At 40.6% G+C, this 24,366-nt stretch overlaps 2 protein-coding genes across 9 annotated transcripts in view; one reads left to right on the top strand and one right to left on the bottom strand.

Annotated features, from left to right (window-relative positions):
• Window positions 1–20,304, bottom strand: part of ATM (ATM serine/threonine kinase) — an 80,063-nt gene extending 59,759 nt beyond the window's left edge. For 3 of the 6 annotated variants that reach the window (XM_055803074.1, XM_055803073.1, XM_055803078.1), the window contains exons 1-13: window positions 20,174–20,304; window positions 18,312–18,413; window positions 18,115–18,227; window positions 16,734–16,879; window positions 16,176–16,340; window positions 8,684–8,849; window positions 8,154–8,392; window positions 7,160–7,323; window positions 6,607–6,776; window positions 4,086–4,457; window positions 3,338–3,532; window positions 2,929–3,024; window positions 1,679–1,904 (exon numbers count right to left, since the gene is read on the bottom strand). In XM_055803074.1, the coding sequence (XP_055659049.1) occupies window positions 1,679–1,904; window positions 2,929–3,024; window positions 3,338–3,532; window positions 4,086–4,457; window positions 6,607–6,776; window positions 7,160–7,323; window positions 8,154–8,392; window positions 8,684–8,849; window positions 16,176–16,340; window positions 16,734–16,879; window positions 18,115–18,227; window positions 18,312–18,383 (2,124 nt within the window). In that variant the 5' untranslated portion in view covers window positions 18,384–18,413; window positions 20,174–20,304. Of the gene's footprint in view, window positions 1–1,678; window positions 1,905–2,928; window positions 3,025–3,337; window positions 3,533–4,085; window positions 4,458–6,606; window positions 6,777–7,159; window positions 7,324–8,153; window positions 8,393–8,683; window positions 8,850–16,175; window positions 16,341–16,733; window positions 16,880–18,114; window positions 18,228–18,311; window positions 18,414–20,173 lie in introns of those variants that run through there. The other 3 variants (XM_055803075.1, XM_055803076.1, XM_055803077.1) reach the window with 3 other exon arrangements.
• A 24-nt stretch (window positions 20,305–20,328) lies between these two features.
• The window catches only part of LOC101910269 (protein NPAT), a 28,147-nt gene continuing 24,109 nt past the window's right edge, over window positions 20,329–24,366 (top strand). For all 3 annotated transcript variants that reach the window (XM_055803080.1, XM_055803082.1, XM_055803081.1), the window contains exons 1-2: window positions 20,329–20,508; window positions 23,702–23,820. In XM_055803080.1, coding sequence (XP_055659055.1) covers window positions 20,472–20,508; window positions 23,702–23,820 — 156 coding nt within the window. In that variant the 5' untranslated portion in view covers window positions 20,329–20,471. The remainder of the gene's footprint in view (window positions 20,509–23,701; window positions 23,821–24,366) is intronic.

Consider the following 24,366-nt stretch of genomic DNA (forward strand, 5'->3'; position numbering starts at 1 on the left):
TTCCAGCTTTTCCCAAGTGCTCTGTTTATTCATTTTACCTCCATCCAGGACAAGAGACAGTGTGAGCTAGTCAGGACTATATCACATCCCTACTGCTGTCTCTTCTGATCTTAATAAATTATTAAGTTGCTCCTTAGCAGCTATTGTGTCAACAAATGGCACAGACGGTTGTAAATTCATGTGTACTTACTGCAGGAGCACGTCAGAGATCACTTTTTACCTGTCCAAATTATTTGGATCAAAGGAAGAAAAAAAGCAGACAAATAATTAATTGTCTTACTTTCTCAGGAAGGGAGACCAAAAAGGATTGCTATCACATTCCTGAAAAGCAGGTATCTATAAAAAAAGATGGGAAAACTTATGCATACATGCCATTGTAACAGATGCAAACCCAGGGATAAGTTTTATAACACCCAGTTGCCAGTACTTTGTTTCAAACTTTGGTACTGCCTCTTCTGGCTCACCAAATATTACACCTTAGCAGTGAATTGCAAGGAAGGCACACCACTATATTAAAACCAAAGCTAGCCTGTCAAAGGAACTGAAAGTTTAAAAAACCTGCTGGTTTTGTTTTCACAAACTTTCTACCATTATCTGGTGGCTCTTCCTCTACAAATCAAGATTTATCTCCAAAGGAGAGATTCTGTGGTGTTTCAACAAGTGAAAGGTACAAACAGGATCACAAGACTATTCAGGCTGGAAGGGATCTTGGCAGGTCTCTGGTCCAACCTCCTGCTCACAGCAGGGCCAACTCTGAGGTCAAGGCTTATCCAATCAGGGCCTGAAAACCTCCAAGGATGCAGACTGCACAACCTCTCAGGTAGGGCAACCTGTGCTGTGCCACTGCCTGACTGTCCTCACATAGATAAAATTCTTCTTGGATCCAGTGTGATTTCCTCTTGACTCTGCCTGCTGTCTCTCATCTTCCTGCAATACACCACTGTGAAGAGCATGGCTCTGTCTTCTAGGCAAACCTACAGGCACTGGCAGGCTTTTCCAAAGCCTGTTAGGTCCCCCCGAAGTCATCTCTGCTCCAGGCTGAACAAGCCTGGTTTCCCCTGTCTCCTCACAGGCCAGGTGCTGGAGCCCTCACATTTTGAGTAGCTTCCACTGAATGCACTAAATACCTGTCTTGTACCGGGAGGCCCCAAACAGTATACAGTATTTCAGATGCCGTCTGCAGGCACCAAGTAGAGGGAGGTAATCAGTTCCCTTGAGCACTGGCTGTGCTCTTGTTAATACAGCCTGTATTTGCAGCTTTCTTTACAATTACTCCTTTACACAGCTGCCTCTTTTTATAAAACCTAACAATTTGAGATCTCTATGTCTCAGGCTGTCTTGGCTTGAAAAACGGCAAGACCTTAAAGCATTACAGGGGCACAGAAGATGAAACCAACTCACAAAAAGCAGGGTAACAGTGGTTTACGTGGCAACTTTGCACACACTTCTGCTTCTGTGCAGCTTCTACACATTCCCACATACTTTAGAGAACTACGAATATTTTGCCAGTTGCATAAAGAAATACAGATCTTTCTCTTTCGTATTATTGAATATAGTTTTAAAAATGCTTGTGATTCATTTTTAGTGGCAAAAGGAATGAAAATCTATATGCTTTGCCTTGAAAAAAACATTGTTTGGGAGGACAAATGTAAGGCTGTAACAGTAATTTCTAACTTACCTTAGAAATATAGCTGTTTAAAAGCTTTTCTGACATTGCTAAAAGACAGTGCTCCAGTGTTTCCTTAAGATTTTGGTTGATGGCAAGTCTTGAAGTAGTCACACTTTTATCTGCGACATTTACTGTGAAGTTAATGAAAATATCCATTTCATCAAATGTTGTCTGCAGGTACAGTTCTTCAACATCAGAGAAAGTGTCGTCTTCTTTCCCTTGCAAGTGTTGCACACTTGAAGAAGAGACATCATTTTTACTTGAGTAGCCAGTATATGACTTCTAAGTCTTTAAAACTATTATTTAAATACAACAAATAAACAGAAGCAAAATAAAATATTTTATCTTTCTGTGCTTCCAAACCCTGCCCGATCTTTTAATTTCTGGCATGACTTTCACTGTGGAATGGATACTACCATTTTAGCTCTTTCTGAAGAAACTCCAAGGAAAGCCTGCACACAGATCATATGCTCTACGGTAGTTTGTATGGCCGCATCTGTATTGCGTTAAGATGGCTGACCTCAACCCACTTTACACAATTGTAGCAGAAATTCACAAAATCCCTGAAACCAGTATTTTTAACTTCTAGTAGGGAAGTCTTATCTTCCATCAGAACAAGTTATCCACATTTCAGTTTCATTAAGAGGAAACTGGATATAGTCCAAGAGCTTAAATACATGCCTCAGTGAAAGACGCAAGAGTATGCACAGAGTGTCTCCAACAGATTCAAGTAACGTGGCTGGAACCACAAATACAGGTGGAGTGGCACAAGGACATATGGACAGTAAGCATCTAGCCAACCTTCTACCTAGTATCTATCTTCAAGAAAACTCTTAAGATATATGGTTCCCTTAGGACAGAAGGTAACGTTGAAAAGCACAAATAGGTATTTGTATAAAGTTACAAATTATTCAAAAAACAGAACTGTAATGAATTAGAATTACCTAATGTACTTATGGATAAAGAGTCACACATTTAGCTGTATTGCAGAACAGAGATGATACACATACTCCTTAACAAGCATTTTGTTCACTACCTGAAGTTTTGACCTGAAGTTTTGACTCTGTCAGCAAGAGACTATTTTAACATCTGCTTAAAGCATCTTTAACAATTTGAAAAAGCATTATTATTTTTATGGGATCCGAAAGATCTACAGAAAGATGCGAAAGAGCTTGAGGAATTACGCATTTCATTATCTCTGCTTGCTAAAATGACAAATAAAAGCTTAAGTATCTGTAATAATTGATTTTAAAACATACCATTCAGCATCATTTTGGAAAAAAATCATGGCAGCTCTACAGTTCTTCATTGTAAGGCTCACAAGAATTTTTTGTACCACAAGATGAGGAAAATTGCTGTAAAAAAAAGAATTGTTTTGTATTTTCTTGGAATCAGACAAGCTCTTAGGATTCCTGAAGCACACCCAAACATCAACCTGATTAACAGTCTATCTTCAAAGAAGCTTAAGTTTTCACTTAAGATTTCTAACACACAGTTCATGTATCTGCTATGCTTATGAACAGATAACTAAATTACAGTAAACTTAAAAACCCTATAAACTCTACCAAAGCATTAACATAACACAATTCTGCAAATCCACTTTCCCCTGTGCAATTTCACATGTTAAAGGGTGAACTTACATATAAAATTATGCCACAAAGACTTTACCTGCAGAGCACCGGAGGCAACTCCACACATTCTTCCATTTCCTCCTCCAAATAGCAGGACAGTACCCATTTCATTATTGCCTCCTTTAACACAGAATCCAGATTTCTTTCACAATTATTCTGTTCCATTCCTATGTCCAAATTTCCTGGCACTGAATAGGCAGACATCACTAATGATAAACAACATACAGCAGAACTGTAACAAAAATTGAACACAGGGCATTTGTGAGAAACAATGTGGTATTTGTTGTTCAGCACTCTAAAGCAAAGTCAGTATTTCTGCAGGCTCAGGGAGCATCAAGGACATAAGCAAGTTAATAAGCACACGTACTAGAAAACTCCTCTATTAGAATCTGCATTTCCAAAAAGCCACATTTGGGCTATTACAGACTTTCCCAGTCTATTTTAAAGACTGTTTCAGAATACTTACTTTAGAATCAAAATCTAGAAGGAAACATACTTCTTAACTTCAAAAAATCAACATCTCTTTCAGTCAGATTTTAATTTTTATTCCATTTTACACTGTTAGTCAATTTTAAATTTGAAGATGCTTGCCTCTTCTGCCTCTGCTTTCAGACTTAGGTAATTATGTCCATTTCAAATGCTTGAAACACGAATGTGGGCAGCTTTTAACTACAAATACAGCCGCAACAACAATAACAGTATTTTTAATAATACAGTGGGTTTGGCTGCACAGTAAAGAGCAATGGGAATCAGACAAAAAATATTATCCTTGCTTCTCATTTTACCTTGAAGGCTTGCATGCAGGTCCTGAAAATATCTTCCACAGTTCTTTATCTGTTACAACAAGGTTTCCTCGAATCATAGCTCCAAGTAGCCCAAAGCTCTCTGCTTCAATTTGCTGGAAACTTACGCTACGAATGGTAAGAGACCAAATCTTTGCCCAGGTTCTCTGGAGCTCCAGCTTGTGGGTGCTCTTCAAATCAGTTTTCTGGTTTTGACACAAAGCTATCTCTGTAAGGCACTTCAGCACGTACGGGGTCCTTTCTCCTCGGCGTTGCTGAGGCAGTAACTGGTGAAGTACATTAAGTAAGGGAGGTAGCTCACTGTTTGGAAGACTCATGGGATACTTTGATATTAACCGAGCTGTAATCTGTAACCTTGAAAACACAAAGTGAAGCAATTAATACCAAACATACATAAATCTGCATTTTCATAGGTAAATGAACAAAGTGTTCTCTGATTGTCATTTCACATTTCTACTTCCAGTATTAAGCTATTTGTTTACTATCAAAGGTTAAAGATTCAGTATTTCTACTGGGTTTACTTGTGAGGCCTGGTCATCTAGCTTTATTATCACTAATTTACAAGCTGGCTTCACTGATTTCTGACCACAAGGGAAGAAAATTTCAAGCAAAAAAATTATTTTTCTCCTTCTTCTGGGCTAGCCTGTTATTCACTCTGACCGATGGAGTGACCTCAAGGGCAAAGTTACATGAGCAGGAAACATTACAGCAACATCTTTGCAGATAAGACAAAATTTATCTAATGAACAAGATGTTAAGCTAAGTATGGTAAGTTGGAAGGGTTTTGCTCATAGCAATGGGTGCAACTCTACTCAAATTAGTAAATAACAGTACTTGCAGTGTTTCTTGGAGATGCTACCTCCACACAGAATGGCATATTAACTTCTCAACAGGATCCTAAACAGCCACTTTGCCTCAATACTGCAAGCGATAAACACACACACACACACACACACACAAACTTGCTGCCTCAGCTCAGGACTCAGTTCACAAGCAGCTACACTGTTCTGGTATCTTGTACAGCAGTTTCCAAGAAAAGTCAGGAAGACAGAGAGAACAGTAAAAGCAAAAAACATCCAGTGTAATCCTGGGCTGCATCAAAAGAAGCATGACCAGCAGGTTGAGGAAGGTGATTCTCCCCCTCTACTCTCCTGAGACCCCACCTGAAGTACTGCATCCAGCTCTGGGACTCCCAACTTAAAAAAGACATAGGACCTGTTGGAGCAGGTCCAGAGAAGGGCCACGAGGATGATCAAAGGGCTGGAACAGCTCTCCTATGAAGACAGGCTGAGAGAGTTGGGGTTGTTCAGCCTGGAGAAGAGGAGGCTCTGGGGAGACCTTACAGCTGCCTTCTAGTACCTAAAGGGGGCCTACAGGAAAGCTGGAGAGGGACGGGCATGTAGTGATAGGACAAGGGGGAATGGCTTTAAACAGAAAGAGGGTAGATTTAGATGATACATTAGGCAGAAATTCTTTACTGTGAGGGTGGTGAGGCACTGGTACAGGTTGCCTAAAGAAATTGTGGCTGCCCCATCCCTGGCAGCGTTCAAGGCTAGGTTGGATGTGGCACAGTTTCCAGGTCAAGTATTACAGTAAACTGCGTGAACTAGTTCAAAATGGCCAAACTGTTAATGGCTGTTGTCCTATGACACAACCAGCTTAAGACAGCAGTAAATCTCGCATTAATTTCCTAATTCTACTGGACTGGAGAGGGCCCAGCAGAGGGCTACAAAGCTGATGAGGGGACTGGAGCATCTCCCTTATGGGGAAAGGTTGAGAGAGCTGGGCCTGGTTAGCCTGGGGAAGAGAAGGCTGAGAGGGATCTTATCAATGCATAAATATCTTAAGGGTGAGCATCAAGAGGATGGGGCCAGGTGCTTTTCTGTATTGCCAAATGACAGGACAAGGGGCAACAGGCACAAACTGCAACACAAGAAGTTCCTTCTGAATATGAGGAAGAGCTGCTTTACTTTGAGGGTGATGGAGCACTGGAATAGGTTGCCCAGACAGAGGCTGTGCAGTCTCCTTCTCTGGAGACGTTCAAAACCCACCTGGATGTGACTCTGTACAGCCTGCCCTAGGAGAACCTGCTTTAGCAGGGGGTTGGACTAGATGATCTCCAGAAGTCCCTTCCAACCCTGACCATTCTGTGATTCTGTAATACTCATGAACTGGATCACACACACAACACACAAAGACTAGTAATATCTAGCACAAAAGACAGGTAAAAAAATCAGTCAGTATTACCTTATACACTACAACACAGTTTACCAGACCTCATTTGTTACTTCTTAGAAAACCACAGATACAAAGCTTTTAAAGCAAGAGTGCCAAAACCACTGCTCATTACTTTCCAAATGCTGTGAGAATCTAAGCTTAGTGCTTAGATATATAATTACACCACGTGCAGACACCTATTTTGAAAGCACAACATATTCAGAAGTACGCCTAAATGTAAAAAGATGTCTGCAGTAATATTTGTTTCATGTAAAGATGTTATTACCAAGGTATGACATCAAAATCCTTCTGGGATCTTTGCAGGTTGTCTCGAATTACCTCCCAACTTAGTTCAATCCTCCTGCGCTTGCCTGGTATTGTTTCATCCCTGAACTCTCTTTGTGAAACAGCATGCGACTGGGTAATTTCCAGAACTTTGGTATCCTCTGTAAAAGTCTTTTATAAAGAGAAATCAGCAAGTACACAAATAGAAAAAAGTAGTATTCACAGGAAAACTGAAATGTCAAACTAAACTGTTCCATTTTTTGCTGTGCATAAAGTCTCTTAAGAGTCAATCAGAATTATTATTTATTATTCTTTACTATAACAGAACCTCTGTTTATATTCTAATACGCAACACTAGTGAAACATAGTATAAGTTAGGAGTTCACACATTTCTAAACTGCACAAAAATGAACAGCTAAACACAACAGAATACAGAAAAAAGGTACTAATACTTCAGTGCATGATTTTAAGGAAATGCTAAAGCCATATTCAAAAAACAAAACATACCACATAGTAAATACAAGGTCAACTTTATATTCAAATAAAAATGTTACCTGATGACAAATATCAGCCATTAACTCGATCAAGTTTTCCTTTACAGCAATATTACGTGAGCCTGAAGAATACTTTCCTCTACTACTGATGAGATTTATTTCATTCACCAGCAGATCATATAGGTTATGTAAGATACTCTGCCATTTTGTTGAGTCATATGCACCTATAAGTGCAAAAAACAATTAAAAGATAACATGCACCACCTACTTGATATAATATGTAAACCTACCTAGACAATGCAAAATACAGCCACAATCAGAGTAAAGCATACAAAGCTTAACAAATGCAAGCCTGCAAAACTAGTCTTATAATAAAGAATGACTAAAGTGAAAAAATGAAAAAAGTTATGAGAGAATTTAATCACCATATAGAAGTAATTAGGGTAGGAACAATGTTTCTAATAAACAATTCTTTATCTAACTGGAAGACTACAATGAAATGCAATAGATAAATTCAGACTAATTATAAACTGCCATTTGTAGACAAAGTAAAAACACCAACCAAAAAAAACCCCCACAACTTTTAAAAAAATGATACTATAACTGAAATAGACAAACACAACTACTGAGTGATGTTCTCTGACTGGTTTTATACAGTAAATCAGGCTTAGACCATAGCAGTAATCTCTGGGCTTAAATAAAACCTGATAAGATACGAATACATGTACCAATCTAAACTCATTCTAAACTGTTATTTCCCTTCCCCAAAGATTTGTGTTTTGATTTAGTACTTTAAAGTCACCTTTTGATAACAAAAATAATAAAATAACCAACTGTCACAGGACTTAATACAATTAACATCCTCTTAGCGTAACTTGAAAACTCATTTCCATTTCACTCCATATTAACCTCTTGCATAAAACTACTGACAAGTAAACATCACTCCCATTAATGTTCCCAAATCTCAGTATCAAAATTCAGTAAGTTGGTACAATAATTTGAACCATCACATACAGTGATGAAAAAAAAAAACCCAGGGAGCTTTTTATTATACCTTTTCCTTGAGTTTTTGCACCTTTTGGATGATGAATACGAACTTGAAGACGAAATAATTCAATTATTGATTCCTTCAGGGAATCTTTTGGTCTATATTGAGTCCATATATAAAGCACTGTAGGCAAAATTTCTTCTCCTATTTTACAAATCCGTATGCGACAGTTGACAGCAAACTTACTGCAGAAGATATTCATTGCCCCAATAATATGATCCAGGCCTGCAGTATTCTTCTCCTGCCTGCAACATAAACCCAACAGTCAAACTTCCAGAAGAAATAATCTATGTCTTTTCACAGGAATTGTTTAAATGTAAATACTAGCAAGTAACTATATTCAGAATATCATTGGCCTAACAAATGCAGAAGTTATTAATATTTTAAAGAATGTATTAAATTGGTGTTCAAAGAGAGAACAAAATACGTCTAAAGAAGTATTACCTGCTATTACTCAATTCTAATCCCAAATACTTAAAATGAGCGAATTCTTTAAAAGTAGGTATTAGCATACAAAAGGAGCACTTGCAACATACCTTGCACACTGCATTGCTTTCGAAAAGAAGATAAACATATCAGAACTCAACCCATCAGTCTGGAAGCAGTACCCCCTCATAAGTGTATGAATTATCCTAGCTACCAAGACTCTATTAATCTTCCCAGAAGGTTTGAGGTATAATTGGCTGTACAGGATCAGCAACTCTGCAAATGTATTAAAAAATAAATTATATAGTATGTATATATGTTTTAAATATACAAATACATATAAAAACATATATACTACAGACGATTACATAAAAATGCTTGAAGCAAAATGCTGTATTAAATATACAGAAACCACCATTCTGAATTCAGCTGCATGTAATTATTCACAAAGTTAACTGGGGAAAAAAAATAAAACATCTGGTCTTATCTACGCTGGAAGTAAAGTTATATTCTTTCTGAGCTGGGATACAATCTGCTTTGTGTTACACTGAGCAAAGTAGCTATAGCCACAAGATCAACTTTCACAGCTACTTCCACACTCAACTTCTACTCTACATTGATTGCTCAGTACAATGGGCCCCATTTGTTGCAGAATACAGAATAAAAGTACTCAGAAACAATTAAAAGCCACACATACATTAACAAAGAATTTGGTGTAGCAGGAACAGGTAAACAGATCAGAAAGTTGGTGCTGATGCTCCCCCTATTTCCATTACATGCAGTTCAGCTAGCTCACTCCAGCCTGCAGCCCAACACGCCCATGCTTTGCACTCATTCACAAGTTTTCTGAAGGAAATGCCTCTTCCTCAGACTTTTGCTTTATGTGAAGGCCCATTGAGGAATCACCACACTGTCCTTTCATCAGCCTCATAGAAATCATGGCAGCACGTTACTGACCCAAACATCACCACCAGTTTAGCACAATACATACAGAAAAGCCTTGCTGCTATTTCATTTGTGTCACCTACAAGTGACATGATACTGTCCCTCAGTCCACCAATGGACAATATCCACTGCAAAGAACCACAGTGGGAAGAAATACCGATTCAGTCCTATGACCTCAGCAGCTATTCTGGGACAACACTTTGAATGATTAGACATCCACCTCGCAAGCCTTCTTCTTTCTAAGGAAAAATGTAGGTAGAATGATCTTTTGGGAATCCCAGCCACTATGAATCCTTTGTTCACAGTCAACCAGACATGACCTCAGAGCAGCTGTATTGTATAGTCCTTGGGATGCAGAATGACCAGATACTACACTTTTGCTCTATAGAGCGACTATGACCCAGAAAAGCCTGACAACCCTCAACGCTAATGGTCAGTAGCTCATCAGTTTAGGGTAAGCTCTCCACAGACAGTCAGGATCAAGGCCTCTGAGGCGCTCTCTCAGATTCTCTTCTTTTGAATATTCTGCATAGGTGACACTGATGGCATCACCTAGGGCCTTGAGCTCTGGATTCCTGTGTTGTGGAAAAGCCAGCCCAGGACAACTATACATACATACATACATAAATAAATAAATGAATGAATAAATAAATAAATAGGTTGAAATGCTACTGCTTCATTGTTGTGAAGGCCTTTGTAGATTTATGGACATCTTGGACTCCAGCAGGACGCACAATGCCACCTTCACCAAGTCTTTCATAACACTGGTGCCAAATTCAATAGAAATACCACACCTTCTTTCCAAGAAGGCATAGGGTCATTTGCAGAACTCATGTGACCCTCTGAGTCATGGGAATCAGAGACAGTTCATACCCCCTGTATTACAAAGCTCTAACCTTGTGACACTAGTGCCCAAGCCTGGCTTAACCATGTCCGTTCTGCATAAAGGTTGGAAGTGGAATGTGCGTCAGTGACTTCCCAACACCCTCAGAGGACTGCACCCCACACAACTGCAAATGCAGTGCAGCCCAGAATTGCAACAGCCCACAACCAATGCTCCCTGTCCCTGCAGGGGATTCTTATACTGGGACCTCCTCAGGTTGGGAAACAACCCCCGCTCACACCTGCAGAGCACTTACTGGATGAACTCTTTTCACATTCTCTCTCCATGCTCTCCACTGACATCCCCTGAAAGAACACACAAGCAAGGAAAGCACACAGCTTTACACAAAGCCTAGAATCTGAACAGGAGCAAAACAAGCAGCAGTGCAAGCATGTGAACAAAAAGCATTCAAAAAATAAGAAAACCTGATCCCACAACACCATTGATCCACTCTCATAGCTGAGGCTGCTTCAAGCAGGGGACTGGACTAGACATCTCCTGACAATTCCTTCCAATGTGAACTAGTCTCAAATTCCCTGAGAGCACAAATACAGCTATAATAAATACACAGATGAACAGGGAAAAAGGGAAATACTGCATATGATTTTTTAAAACCAGGGTCCAAACATAGGAAAAGTATAGCATCCAGCAATATGATCCTTTTTCTGAAGGCCAACAGGGTCTACTGGAAACTAACAAAATCTGGTTGACCTGGCGGAAGAGCAGGCACAATGCTTTTCTCCATGGAGAAAAAAAGCCCTAAACCTGGTCTCTAAACCCTGCTGTCACGCCTTATCCTCCATGCTCCATTTAGACACCTAAACAGAGACTCTGTGGACCAGGCCCACACACAAGTTGTTGGAAGAGTTGAAAACTCCTCCCCTGCTTGACTGAGCTTCCAAGTCCAACCACCACGTGGTCTACTACTATATTTTCACACTGGAACTGCTACTCCTGCACCTCCCCAGGACTTCCATGTTCCCAAGTCTCTGTTAAGCCTCATCTAAGTGAGCTAAGACTTGCTATTAATCCTGCTTATAAAGTCTCATGATCTTTTCAAACACAGCTTCCATGCTGCCCTCCATCTCCTCCCCCTCTTCAGCCTGGCGGTGTTGCAGCATTCTCTTTGGGATGCCTGCAACAACATGGGGATCAGATCAGGAGTGAAGAGGTAGGGGAAAGAAGCTGCTATGGCATCCTCCTCTTTAGAAGAATATACAGAAGACAGTAAAGCAAGTCTGTTGGTCCCTGAATACATGCGACAATGCATGGTTCTGTTGTTTACTGTCATCCTTCCCACAGTTCTTAAGGTATCAAGATAGTTTCTGCAGGCAGCATTAATACTAGGATAGATCCAGTTCTGCCTTAATTACTACAGCAGAAAGGTGAAATCCAGCTCTGAAAACGGTAAGACATGCTCACTTCAGTACCAGGGGTTGGTGCAGCAAATAGAACATTTGGACATTTAGATTAAGGAAGATGCAGTGTAATTTATTAAGCAGCAAGAGTAGAAAGAGGCTTCCTTAGCAGTATGAATTCCTCCTTGTTTTGGTGGCTGGTGTTTACTGCAAGATGGATCAAGAATTTTCTGTTGCTTTGAGCGCCTGAGGGAGTACTGGATGAGATCTTGGAGCACTAATGGACTATCTCATTCATTTTTACTGTGAGATCCATTACCAGACTCAATTATTTCTGGTGTACCGTTTCTCCACAAATTTCTTTCTCAAGACCTATACAGTGCTTTTAGCAGTGGCATAAGCTACTGGGCAAGCCTCCAGGCCAGCTTGCAGTCATTTCTTTAAAACAGCTAGGACATACTGACAGTCTCTACAAGGCCTGCAGAGAGGTCCAATGTAGTCTAGCTACCACACACCTCCAATGAGATAGTTTAAATGACAGCTTTTACACTTTGATACCTTTTGTAGTTTAGCTTTTTTCACTAATGAACAGATTTCAAACACCCTTATTACTTGTAGAATGGCATCTTTAGACAAATCACCCTACATTCCGAGTCCAGGACTTTGCCGATTGCAGCAGCTTGAGTGGACATATTTGTAACCTGATGGACCCATAAAACATCTAAGATGAGATTCCACCTGTCTCTGGCCAAGAAACTGAGAATTGCTTTGTCTAAAGATGCCATTTTATGGAAAAAAAAAATCTGTGCCGTTTCCTCAGTAATGCTGCATCAATGGCCAGTCTCAGGACTTGCATTTCTGCATATTGATTTGGCTGCCCTTCACCTTCAACCTCATCAATCCTGCTGGTAAGGATTCCAAATGACAGCTTTTTATCTTCACAGACCACCCAGAATTAGGCAAGAATGATTAGTGAACAGGGCATATTACTTATTTTTTGAAAGCCTGCCATATTCTAGGGCTTCTTAAGCATCTGGTAATACCTTGGGTGACACCGCAAAATTCACAATCTTTGGACCAATCCATCAGATCCTCCAGTATGCTGGGGCATCCCTGTTTCCCCTTATGAGTCCATTTATTCCAGGTCACACTTGTTGTGTAGAAAGTCAAAGACAGATCTCCTTTCAGGAAACACTGAAGTACCAGCAAATGAGAAGCCAGCAGCATTTTTGATTCCATTGCCACTACTTCAAATGCTGCCCAGATTCCTTCATAGATGGCCAGTATTTCTTCTTCTGATAGGGTATAGCTAGTATCTTACAGTCAGATCTTATCATTGCTCAAATTGTCGCTCAAGTGTGCCCATTTTCCTGGTGACTTGGTACAGTAAGTTCATGAGCAGACTGTATCCAGGGACGTGCATTTGCCAAAACCTCACCATTCCAAGAAAAATTTGTGCTTTGTTTTTATTGATCAGTGGTGCTATGGCTGTGATGCTGCAAATCACATCAGTAGGACTGCAACAGCACCCATCTTGCCATTTGACAACAAGAAACTATTTCTTGCATGTTATTACCTTATCTCTTTTGAGCACAAATCTTCCATTTAATAAAATTCTAATTATCTCTTCGCTTTTGTTAAATACTTCACGCTTAGTGTTTCCCCATACTACAATGTCATTAATATGCTGTGAATGTTCTGGGGCACTGCCCTCTTCCAAAACCTTCTATACAAGTCCGTGACAGATGGGCTATGCCTCAATCCTTGTGGCAGAAAGTTCTAGGCATATTGTACTCCTTGCCAGGTAAAGACAAACTGTGGTTTACGCGCAGGGGCCAGGGAAATAGAAAAAAAAAAAATACATCAGCTGTGTGAATGGTCATATACTGGGTCGTATCTTCGCTTTGAGTTCCTACTGTAGTTCTAGTATACCTAGTACTGAACACTGTTCAAGGGTGATGTTACCGCATTCAAACCAATTACCTCTCATTAATATCCAACCCCAAATGGATTTTCACACAAGTCTGATGGGATTGTCAAATAGTGAAGTTTGAGCAACTATGACTCAACTTTCCAGTTCTCTGATAAGGCCATGTACAGGACTAGAATAAATCTCTGCTGGTCCAACACTGTCACCAGTGCACTGAGTTGCAACCAGAATCAACTGATGTGAAGTCTGTCGCAGCCTTGACTCCTCCTCCTCTTGAGAGAGTCAGGCAGTTGAGCAAAGAAGTGTCCTCATTCATTACTACTGTGGCAATACAAAAAATGCCCACTGATGTCCTCATGGGTCCCTAAAATATCTAATCATTAAGAAGTCAATGCCTAAGATGCAAGAAGCACATGGTCCCATTATCAATTCAAAGGGCTTCCAGTTTCCTTTAGTAAGACTGAGTTCAGCTTCTACTACATACAGCTTTCACTAGCCTCAGGTGACTCCTCTGATGATGCAGCCAGTATATACCAATATGACAGCTCCTCGTAATTTTTAAGAGTACGACTACTAACATTCAGAAACTCAGAACTTCCAGCAGATAAGAGTGCCTCATGGAGTCAGCATCTGCCTATCAAATCTAACTGCTCTGGGGCAACAGCTGGAATCCATGTTCTACTTTAAACTCGTGCAAGCAGATCACTGATTTTGTAAATAGAAAATAGACTTCTCCATTGTACTTCATATATACTTCGATGCTATAAACAAGCATTAAGGTGGAATCGCTAAAAAAGGTTGTGATAACCCTTACAACACTTATGTATCCCTCATCTAACAAAAGCAACTTGTTTCATTTAATGGATTTAAGTCTGACTTCCTCTAGATTTATGGCCTTCAGTCCTGCCTCACTTTAGTAATTAAATTTCACTGTGACTCTTATGATCTAGCATCAAAATTTCTTCTGCCACACTTCCGTCTTCCATCCATACACAGACTCAGCTAATTTCCATGTTCCTAAACTACCTAACGAACACACTGCGACTCCTATAGGCTCCTCATGCAATCTGTATGCAGCACCCTTCCAGTGACAGCCAGCCTCAGCTTCCCTTCTCTGCCATCTTCAATATCTGTCTTCAACATCCCTGGCTTCTTGTCCCATTCCCTACCCACCTACCCACAGTTCTAACCAAGTACCCACTTCTTCTTCAGATGCCTTTCCTGTTTGTTGCTCTGAACTCCAGCTTCCAGCCTCCCAATCCGGCTAGTCCCTGCCTTTGCATTCTGCTCCAACTTGCAGGCTGACAGCCCTTTCTTTGGCTTCCGTCCCCCTCACTGGCTCCTAGTCTCAGGCAGCCTTCCCATGCAGTTCCAGCTTTCCCTTCCATCTTGTACTTCCAGTTCTATCTCCATGGCCAAACGGTACCAAGAACCAGAAGTTCTTTAACTTCTGAGATCTTACCCTCAGGCTCTCTAATTACCCAATAACATCTCCCATCCTGAAACATTCTATTTTAGTCATTCTGCTTTGCCAGCCTTTGGCAGGTTTTTTTGCCTCCCCTTTCACTCCCAGTATCACCAGGACCGCTCTTCTCGGTTCTCTGCAGGTTTATTTCCATTCTGTAGTTAAGCAACTCTCTTCAAGCTACAAAGCAGAGTATTTTCTCATAAAATGCTTTTCAGAAATCCAAACTCTGACTTCAAAGCACTACATTATGCAAATAAAGACAGTATTTCTACACTTTCTCCAGAATTGCACATGCAACCTTCAACAAACTAAACGAAAACTTGTAATACTGGGGTTTTTTTCCAAACTACTGTTCTATTACAACAACAAATGAAAACAGATGAGTTGAGAGCTTAGTACATGTCAGATGATTCAAAATACACAAACGTTCCTCCCCATGCTAAGTAAGTTAACTGTCTTGGAGTCAAATCAAATCCTCTGAAAACTGAAAAATTACGTTTGCATACTGTATATTAAAACTTTCTAGTTTCTTCTTTATATGCAATATGTACATATAACAACAGTGATTAAACAGTAACTTTGTAAATCAAGAAAACTCAGATAATAAAATTTAATAGTAATACATTAACAACTGTATCATAACTATACCAGCCAATACCTAATAACTTGCAAACAACTGCACACCAACACCAGTTCTGCTGAGGCTATTTCCAGTACACACATTCCATGGATTTGTCATGCATGTTAAATCCTGCGGAGACCAGGCACACATAACAGGATTCTATAGAAGTATGTATGTTTCAACAGAAAAATGACAAACAGTATGCAGAAAGAAAAAAACCCAATTCCTAACCTTTGCTGTTCTGTCTATTACAATTGTAAGCCTCGGAGGCTGACGCTATTTTAGTCCATGTTTTGTGCAGTACCTCGCACACCAGGGCATAAACAAATTAAAATGCACCTAAACATGTTTCTACAATAGGAAAAGACAATTGTAAGTAGTCTTAAAAATTATTACCTGACCACTGCTGCTGGGATATCTCACACCAGTATTTCCTTACTGAAAGGATATCTTTTAGGAGTATACTACTACAATCAGATCCGTAAGCAGCACAAATTGTTGGATCTCTTATAATTTCCATGACGTAAATCAGGAGTTCCTGACATTTCAGTCTGGGTCCTCCTACATGAAGAAACAATGTGAGACTGAAAGTGTGCCAAGTAAACCTGAAATTAATTGTTTGTAAATGTTTACTTAAAGATCAAAAAAACCACCTACAGTTCAGAAACAGTTGTTAGGAATCATCTTCTTAAACAAACCATTTCTACAGAAGAAATTACATATGACAGGATACATCAGTTAAATACACATTGAATAATTAGAAAAAGGCACTGTGAACATCAACAAGGACAGAGAAGGAGCACAAAGGACTGATTCACATGAAGATATTTAAATTGTAAACACTTGGAAGCAAGCAAGACAAACCCTACCCTGGTAAATTCAGAGTAAAAATTGAAAGTTGAAAGCAATGCACCAAAACAAAACGATAATTCTATATGATTATGTATCACTGACTTTTATTAGCACATCTGATGAAATACTTGACCAAACTTCCAATTTCTTGCATCTTTTTCTGTCTGGTAGTCTGAGTTGAAGCAGATGCATTTGGTTTTGTCTGCTGCAGGTTTTTAATTTCTTTCTGGAAATATTTCTGCAAGACACTTCAAAAATGAAAGATATTTATCAAGGATATGCACATTTATGATCCAAGTAAAATAGGTAAATGTTGTTGCCTAGAATGTCAGTGCTTATTCTTCTCACAATACTAATTATCAAAAACTAAAACCTACTGAAGTATATTGCAGTCTAAGCATGATGGAAATAATCTATAAAAGGAGCTGTAGGTAGTAAAGATAATCCAGAAGCAACTTGGTTTGGCACCAAACTTTTCTTTAAACATTGCATAATGTTAAACATACAATTTATGATTAGGAAAAAAGCAATGCTAAGTCTTTTTATTTATGCTGCAACATTATACAACAAAATAATAAGCACTCTTCATGTTTTTATTGTGGGAAACCTTGAAGTCCTATTTCTCCATCATTTAAAATTAACATATAGATTTGATTTTAGACCAAAGAATAGATTAAACTTTTCACTGGGTTTGTCAATGGCAACTACTATAGATTTTCTGGCCTACTATCCGTATTCAGTTTAGTGTCTCTATTTTTGCATTCCTCCTATGTATAATATATTATTTGTCATCTCAAAAGCAACATAAAAACTTTATCAGATACTTATTACAATATTTTCGGTACAGCAATGAAATAAAAGCTGTTCCAATGTTGTCTAATTAAAAAACATAATGGAAAGCTGAGCAAACAACAGCCTATGAAGACTAATGTTTCAGATGCACTTTTAACATGAAACTTAACGCTGGTCCCAGCTGCTCTAAGAACTCACCACACTCACACTCCGTCCAATCTTGTAGTACACTTAAAGCAGATTATCAAAGATGGGCCTCTACAAACCTCAGCAGTTTCTTTAATTCACAAGCCACAGTCCTTCTATTGTGTCCTGAAGAACTCAGTAACACAAAAAAATCTAATGAACTATCTGTAGTCTACATATGAACCGTATGTTGAAAATCAGATGCAGAGGATCATTTTTAATAAAGGTATTAACTATTATTTTTGCAAGGAAAAACTACCACCCAATTAACAATCAGTTTCCTAGCAGTTAAGTTTTCTGTACATGATAAGTGTTGCATTTTCAGCTATTTAAAATTTACTTCCTTTAGAGACTAACATAAGTAATTTCTTGTTTACAAGCTGACAAGAAGTCTAAATCAATATGCAGAAAGATAAGCATTAAAATAGGTCTGATAAATAAAAAAATGATGTTCCATGTAAGAAAATTGTGACCATTCACAAAGTAATTAAAAAAAAAAAATTACCTAAATACAGCATCCCAGTTGAGCTGCCTTCCTTGTTTGGAATCAGAATTGCGGTCCAGCTGGAGAATTGTTTCAGAATCACGAAGAAGTCGCTTGAAATTTTCAATTCCCTTCTGAAAATATATTTCAAGAAAAATAATTATTAATGATTCCCTTCATTGCTAATTGAAGCACACACACCAAAAGAAAACTGTTACCCTTCGCTCCACAGCTTTCTCATTTTCAAGGCAACGACAACAAATGAGCAGATCTTGTAACACAAGACTCATGGTTCAGTTTAACAGAAGAGTCATTCGTATCTGCAAACAGAAGAAAAGAATAAAACTGTAATTATTTTATTTAACACAGAGCTGAGTCAACCAGTCTAAAAACCGGGAATGCAATATATTGGAAATTCACTATCAAAGCAAGCCACGTTACTTGACTGAAAAGCTCATTTGTGTCTTGGGTTAGTCTTACTGGTCACAAGACTGAAGCAAAGTCTCACATCAAGAATATATACCTATTCCCACAGGGAAGAGTAGTAAAGTGTAACAGCAGAGACCTCTTTCATATGACTCTGATTTCCTCCCTTTTTATGACTGACAACAAAGTAGAGCTGGTCAGAGAATATGGAATAAAATGACAATATAATTAAAATGACAGAGCTGAACACATTCAGGCAAACACCACCAACTTTCAGTAGCTAGCTATGACCAGTAGCTGTCTTAACCTGCTGCTGCCAGGAGGCAGCACTTTCAAAACTGCCTTCTGCTCTCGCATCCTACATTTTCATAGGTATGCACTATTACATTGACAAATCCCTCTGGACTCAACAAGTCAAAGAACGCTCAGGTATCAATCATAAGAGGAAACAACTTCTTCCATCTGTGACCACTTAAGATTATTCCTCATTTCCTTCAACAGAGGTTGGAATTAGCTAGATATTGCATTTCTGGTTTACATAAAGTTATGCTGAAGCAGATTACAACAATGCAACTGTATACAACTTCCATGCTTCTCCTTTTATGCCTTTAAAGCAGACCCATGGGAAACTCTGACTGGAAAAAAACAGACAAGGAGGAAGAAAATCTGAGCATATGCTTCTGAGGTTGTAATAAACAATTGTGAACGGGCATTCACGATGTCCTGCAGTGCATCTTGAGCCCTTATATGAGACTATAAAAACATCCATTTAGACAAGGAAAACTTTACATATCTACTGTCTTAGAGTATATTTATTTCCTTTGGCTTCAATCAAGATCAGGCTGGGGCTAAGTATGATCAGAGGTATAGTGACTGATGGGTGTGTATGAAAAGGAAAATGCTGTAAGCACAAAGGCTGGCTGTACTGTACAACTGAACTCATTCAAATAACGAAGTGTTACCTTTACTAACTTACTGCTTTTGCTGAAAAAGAAACAGGAAGAACAAACTTTTAAAGACACTAACAGCGTCTAAAATATACCATGGGCCAAAAAATGGCTGGCCAAGAACTGTGGCAACATGGGTTGTATGTCGTAGGGCCTGGGGATCAAAGGGAAAGAATTCGGTCCTTCTCGTTTGTGCTTCATGGTATTTCAACAGCCGTAACAAAAGCAAAAAATTCCTATGACTGAATCCATCTACTGCTTCTCTCACTAGCGACACAGTTCTCCAACCACCATCTTACGACCACGTTCACCCCCTATAGAAATTACACGGGCCCAGGAAGGCACACGCCAACACACGAAGCAAACCACGGAGCGGCGTTGGTTACGGAGCCGCAGCGGCGCTCCCGCACAGCGGACCGGGTACCGCGCCTCAGGGCCGCCCCCCAGCCGCTGCGGCACGCCGAGCTCTGCCCCCCGGCAGCCCCCGGCCGCCCCCAGCGCTGGCGCCCCACATCCCGCCTGAAGCCCCTCGGGGGCCGCCCGCCTCAGCCACCCAGGGGCAGCGGCGTAGGGCCCCGCTCCCCGCCCTGCCACTAGGGCTTGAACCAAGGGAAAGGAAGGGAAACCGGGCAGCCCCTTAGGGCCACGGAGCCTCGAGCAGGGGCGGGCCGCGGCGGCTGGGGAGGGGAGGGCAGGAACGGGCCCACCTCCGAGCGGGGCGGCGGGAGCCGACCGGAGAGCGCGTGCCGCTCACGGCTGCGGTGCGCGCCCGGCGGCGCGGAGAGGAGCGGAGCGGCGCGCACGCTCGGCGGCGGATGGGGGCCGACCTGGAAGCGGATGTGCAGCAACAGCGGGTTCCGGCGGAAAGGGCCGGGCGCGGCCGTGGCTGGAGGAGTTTCCGCGCCTTCGCTTCAGCGGCGGGGCGGTCGCGCTGCGGCTCCGGGAGCTGTGTGCCGCTGCCCCCCTGACTCGCTCCTTCGCCCGTTCCCCTCGCCGCCTCTGGCTATGCTGCTGCCGTCCGACGTGGCCCGGCTGGTGCTGGGTGAGTCGAGCCTGTGAGGGCGGGGCGGGGTCGCCGCTGGCCCCTGAGGTGCGGCGGGGGCTGCCGTGGCGGGGGGCTGCCGGGGCAGGCTTTGCTGGGGACTGGCAGCCGCCGGCAGCGCCTGCGGCGCGGCAGGAGGACGAAGCGGCCGCGCTGTTGACCCTCGACCGCGTCGCGCTCGTAACCCCCTGGGCTGGGCTTGTCGCCGCCTGTGTCGCTGAGGCGTAGCCCCGGGCCCAGCGGTCTCCGGGCTGCCCCCCCCGCCTGCTCCGGCCCGGTCTCCGGCGGGAAGCAGGCGCAGCTGGAGTTTGAGGGACTGGGGGCCTGTGGAGGCCCCGCGGGCGCGGGGGAGGCGGCCGCGTCTTCCCCGCGGGCTCAGGGGAGTGCGCCGGTCCCTGGTGCGCGCCCACGGGCAGCTGCCTGCCGCATGGGGTTTACTAAAGTATCTTGATTACAAGAGGAACACAAGGGTGATCCAAAACACCAGAGGAGGCTACGTTAAGGTCCGGCCGTTTCGGTGGGGTTTTTTCTCTCCCTGTTTGTGTCACCTGTGAGGCTGCATCGGGAGTTCGGGTTTGCTCAGTGTCTGTGGAAAGCGCAGTGTGTTCAGGACGTTGGCAGCAGGCAGTGAATTTTGGATACCACCGAAGACAAGAACGAATGGATGGTAGTCAAAATATGACCCACATGTTTAAGTCCCACACGTAAGCACCTGTTGGCACAGGTTGCCAAGATGGCCTGGCAGTTGTAAGATTCAGTTTTCAAGTTGTCCAACATGTTTTTGAATCCAAAGTTGTTAAGACTGAATCTTTTATTCGGTTTTCTTCCAGCATAATTTATGTTGAAATACTCCATGAAATGTTTCTTGTTACTGTCTTGAGAAACAAGGCTAGTAAGAGATGCAATGTTTTTATTATTTTGAAGTAGCAGACGATTTTTAGAAATTCCATGCATTGTAAAAGAAGATTTAAAATCATGCAAGGGAGATATCTCACTGTACTTTTCTATAAAATATTGGGTAGATTAGAAGTTTTTGAGTGGAAAGCTTACCACATGTGCTTACCAGAGATTTGCAGATGTAGTATACAGTCTTGTCAATGTCATGTGTACAAAGGATGAACCGTCCTGTCTTGTGTCTCTTGTGGCATGGTGCATGCATCGTGTCTAGAAAAATTCTGAGCAACCTAAGGTTGTAGAACAGGATATTCTTTAATTCTGAGCAACCTAAGGTTGTAGAACAGGATATTCCTTGCAGCTATTTCTGTGTCCTAATAGAGGTTCCTCTTCCACGAGGCATCTCTGAATTTGGGTGGATAAACAGGCTTCTCGGTGCAGCTCTTCTTCCATCTCCCCTCCTCGCCTCCCCCAACTTTCTGGTGCTGTGAAAGTTGATGAATACTGGTTTAAGAAACAAAACTAAAATGATGAGTTCACCTATAGGAAAATACATAGGAAAATTTTTTTTTCTGATTAATGTAAGAGTGAATGTTAGACGTGTCTTTACATTTCTTAAGATAGAACAAAATATTGAATTATACCTAGTTCAGAATGTATCGTACCTTTTGTGCCTTTAATTTTGTTTTGGTGGCTGTTATGTCATTATATACTGCATGTGCAAGTAAGTAGTTCGGTTGCACGGCAGACCTTAATTTCAGGCATTTCTAAACTTTGGAATGCCTTATTTTGCAGAAAATAGGTGTGTGTGCCAAGTGTGTCTGTATGCAAGCATTCAGTCATCCCTTGCAATACTGTAGTAGTAGGTTCAAGAAAGAAACATTGCAGATTTTAATGTAAATTATTGTAAGAACAGCCATATCAGCACAGATCAAAGCTCCACCTAATCAAATACTGCATTTTCCATCCTGGCAAACAGTGGATAGTGTAATGAATAGGGATAAGACTGGACTGTGATTGTGTTTCCCCAAAACACACTTTCAGCTTCCAGCAGCCTGTGGCTTGAGAGTTTTCTGTGTATTTGAAAAATCAAACTGGACAGCCCTTTCCTTTCCACAGGTACTACTAATATTTTCTCTTGAACAGGTCAGCTCATACATTGTTATTAAACTCACAGTGGTTATTCCCAATCTCTGTTTAACTTTCAAGTTTGCTTATTTGTTGAAGACCTGAACAAGGGCTTATATGTCTGAAATACCTCTTTTCTCCAGCTATGTTCTGATCTAATGAAAGATACTTGTCTTCATGCAGACTTAAAGGCTGTGTTTTTCCATTGGCATTCCTGAACCGAGGTGGACCATTTTGGGCGTCCACTGAAATACATATGCTAATGCATCTCTATCCTGCATTGTATAATTAGGCACATCTTTTATCTTTTCTTTAAAACATTGCATGTTCAGTTCTGCTACAAGCAAGAAAGAAGAGACATTTTCTTTTGTGGTTCTTTGTTCTAGAATCCTTCATTAAGATTGGTATATTTCAATCTTTTAATACTTAAAAGTATTTGAAAATTAAAGCAGGGCTTAAAAAGCTTGATTACAGCTGAACATATTTGCTGAGGAATGGAATTTTGGAAAAGTAAATTTTTTCAGTATGTTTCCTGTTAAGGTAACTGCTGAGTCTTGGGGTGTGTACAGGGCAAAAGTTGCAGCTAGTATGTCTATTCAAAATGACAATTACAGTAAGTAGAGGGAAAAAAAAAATGTTTCTGTTACTAATTTTTGTACAATGCCGATTTTTTAAATAAATCTTACACACTTGTAGCAGCTGCACAGGTTTTACATGTTTTGAAACAGGAAGATGCATGGAGAGTTATTGTTACATAGCAATGCATTTTATTAACAAAATATTGTAGAATTCCATTTAATTATCAGATGGGGTTGTTCAGTCCCAGTGACAGTTAGTTTGTCAGGCTCCTGAGCCAAGAACTTTTATTTTCTTGTCTGTATAGTACTGTCTGTACTAAGATCAATCAGAAATTGTTCATATTGCCTCACTTCCAGTATTGGCTTGTTTGTAAATGTAATATCAATAATATTTTGTGCTCTTGTTTTAACTATTAAAGAAATACTTCACAAGATATATATTCTTTCAAAATAACTTCACTTTCCTTGTCTAACATACAAATCTTTACCTGATTATTTCAACACTGTATACAGCTGCTTATGTTAATGCTTTGATACCTATTGAGCAGAAGTAATGAATGAAATGCTAAAATTTTCCATCTGATTTGTTGCAGGGTATTTACAACAGGAAAAACTTCTAGCTACCTGCCGTCAGTTTATTTTGGAAAGCTCAGATTTGAAAGAATATGCAGAGCACTGTACAGAGGATGGGTTTATTCCAGCCTGCTTGCTGGTGAGTTTGTATTTGCAAAGCAGAAAGTTAAATTGTCTTGCATCCATGGAAGAGAAAATTGAGATTTCTCAGTGTAACAATTACTTCTCAAATGCTGCTTAAAATGTTAGTTAGTTTGTCCCTTCTGGGTTTTGGGTTTTTTTTTCTGTTTGGTATTTTGCATCCTGTGGTATTAGCAGTTATTTCATTTCTAGTATTTAATGTCACAAAGAAACATTTAAGTGTAAAATATGCAAATAGTTTTCAGCATATTACATTTGATCTGCTTTATAGCTTTGAGGTTGATTTGTGGAAGGATGTCACAAGAGTTTTATTGATTTCAGGGCTGCTCTTGTCATGTATTTGAGTTCACTTTCCTATCCTAGGCATGGCAGCCAGTGATGTTCTGTTTCAAGTACATGTTAAATATTTAGGTAAGGTACCTCAGCTTTATCTAAAGCTGCCAAATCTTGTTTGGTATCACCCCCCCCCAGAAAAAAAACTGTGGTTTAGTCTAGCTTCCTCTTTGATCAGTACCATCTACTTTGTCCAAGGTGAAATTCGGAA

This window comes from Falco peregrinus, chromosome 4, assembly GCF_023634155.1.
Source record: "Falco peregrinus isolate bFalPer1 chromosome 4, bFalPer1.pri, whole genome shotgun sequence".
In the NCBI taxonomy this organism is placed as follows: domain Eukaryota; kingdom Metazoa; phylum Chordata; class Aves; order Falconiformes; family Falconidae; genus Falco; species Falco peregrinus.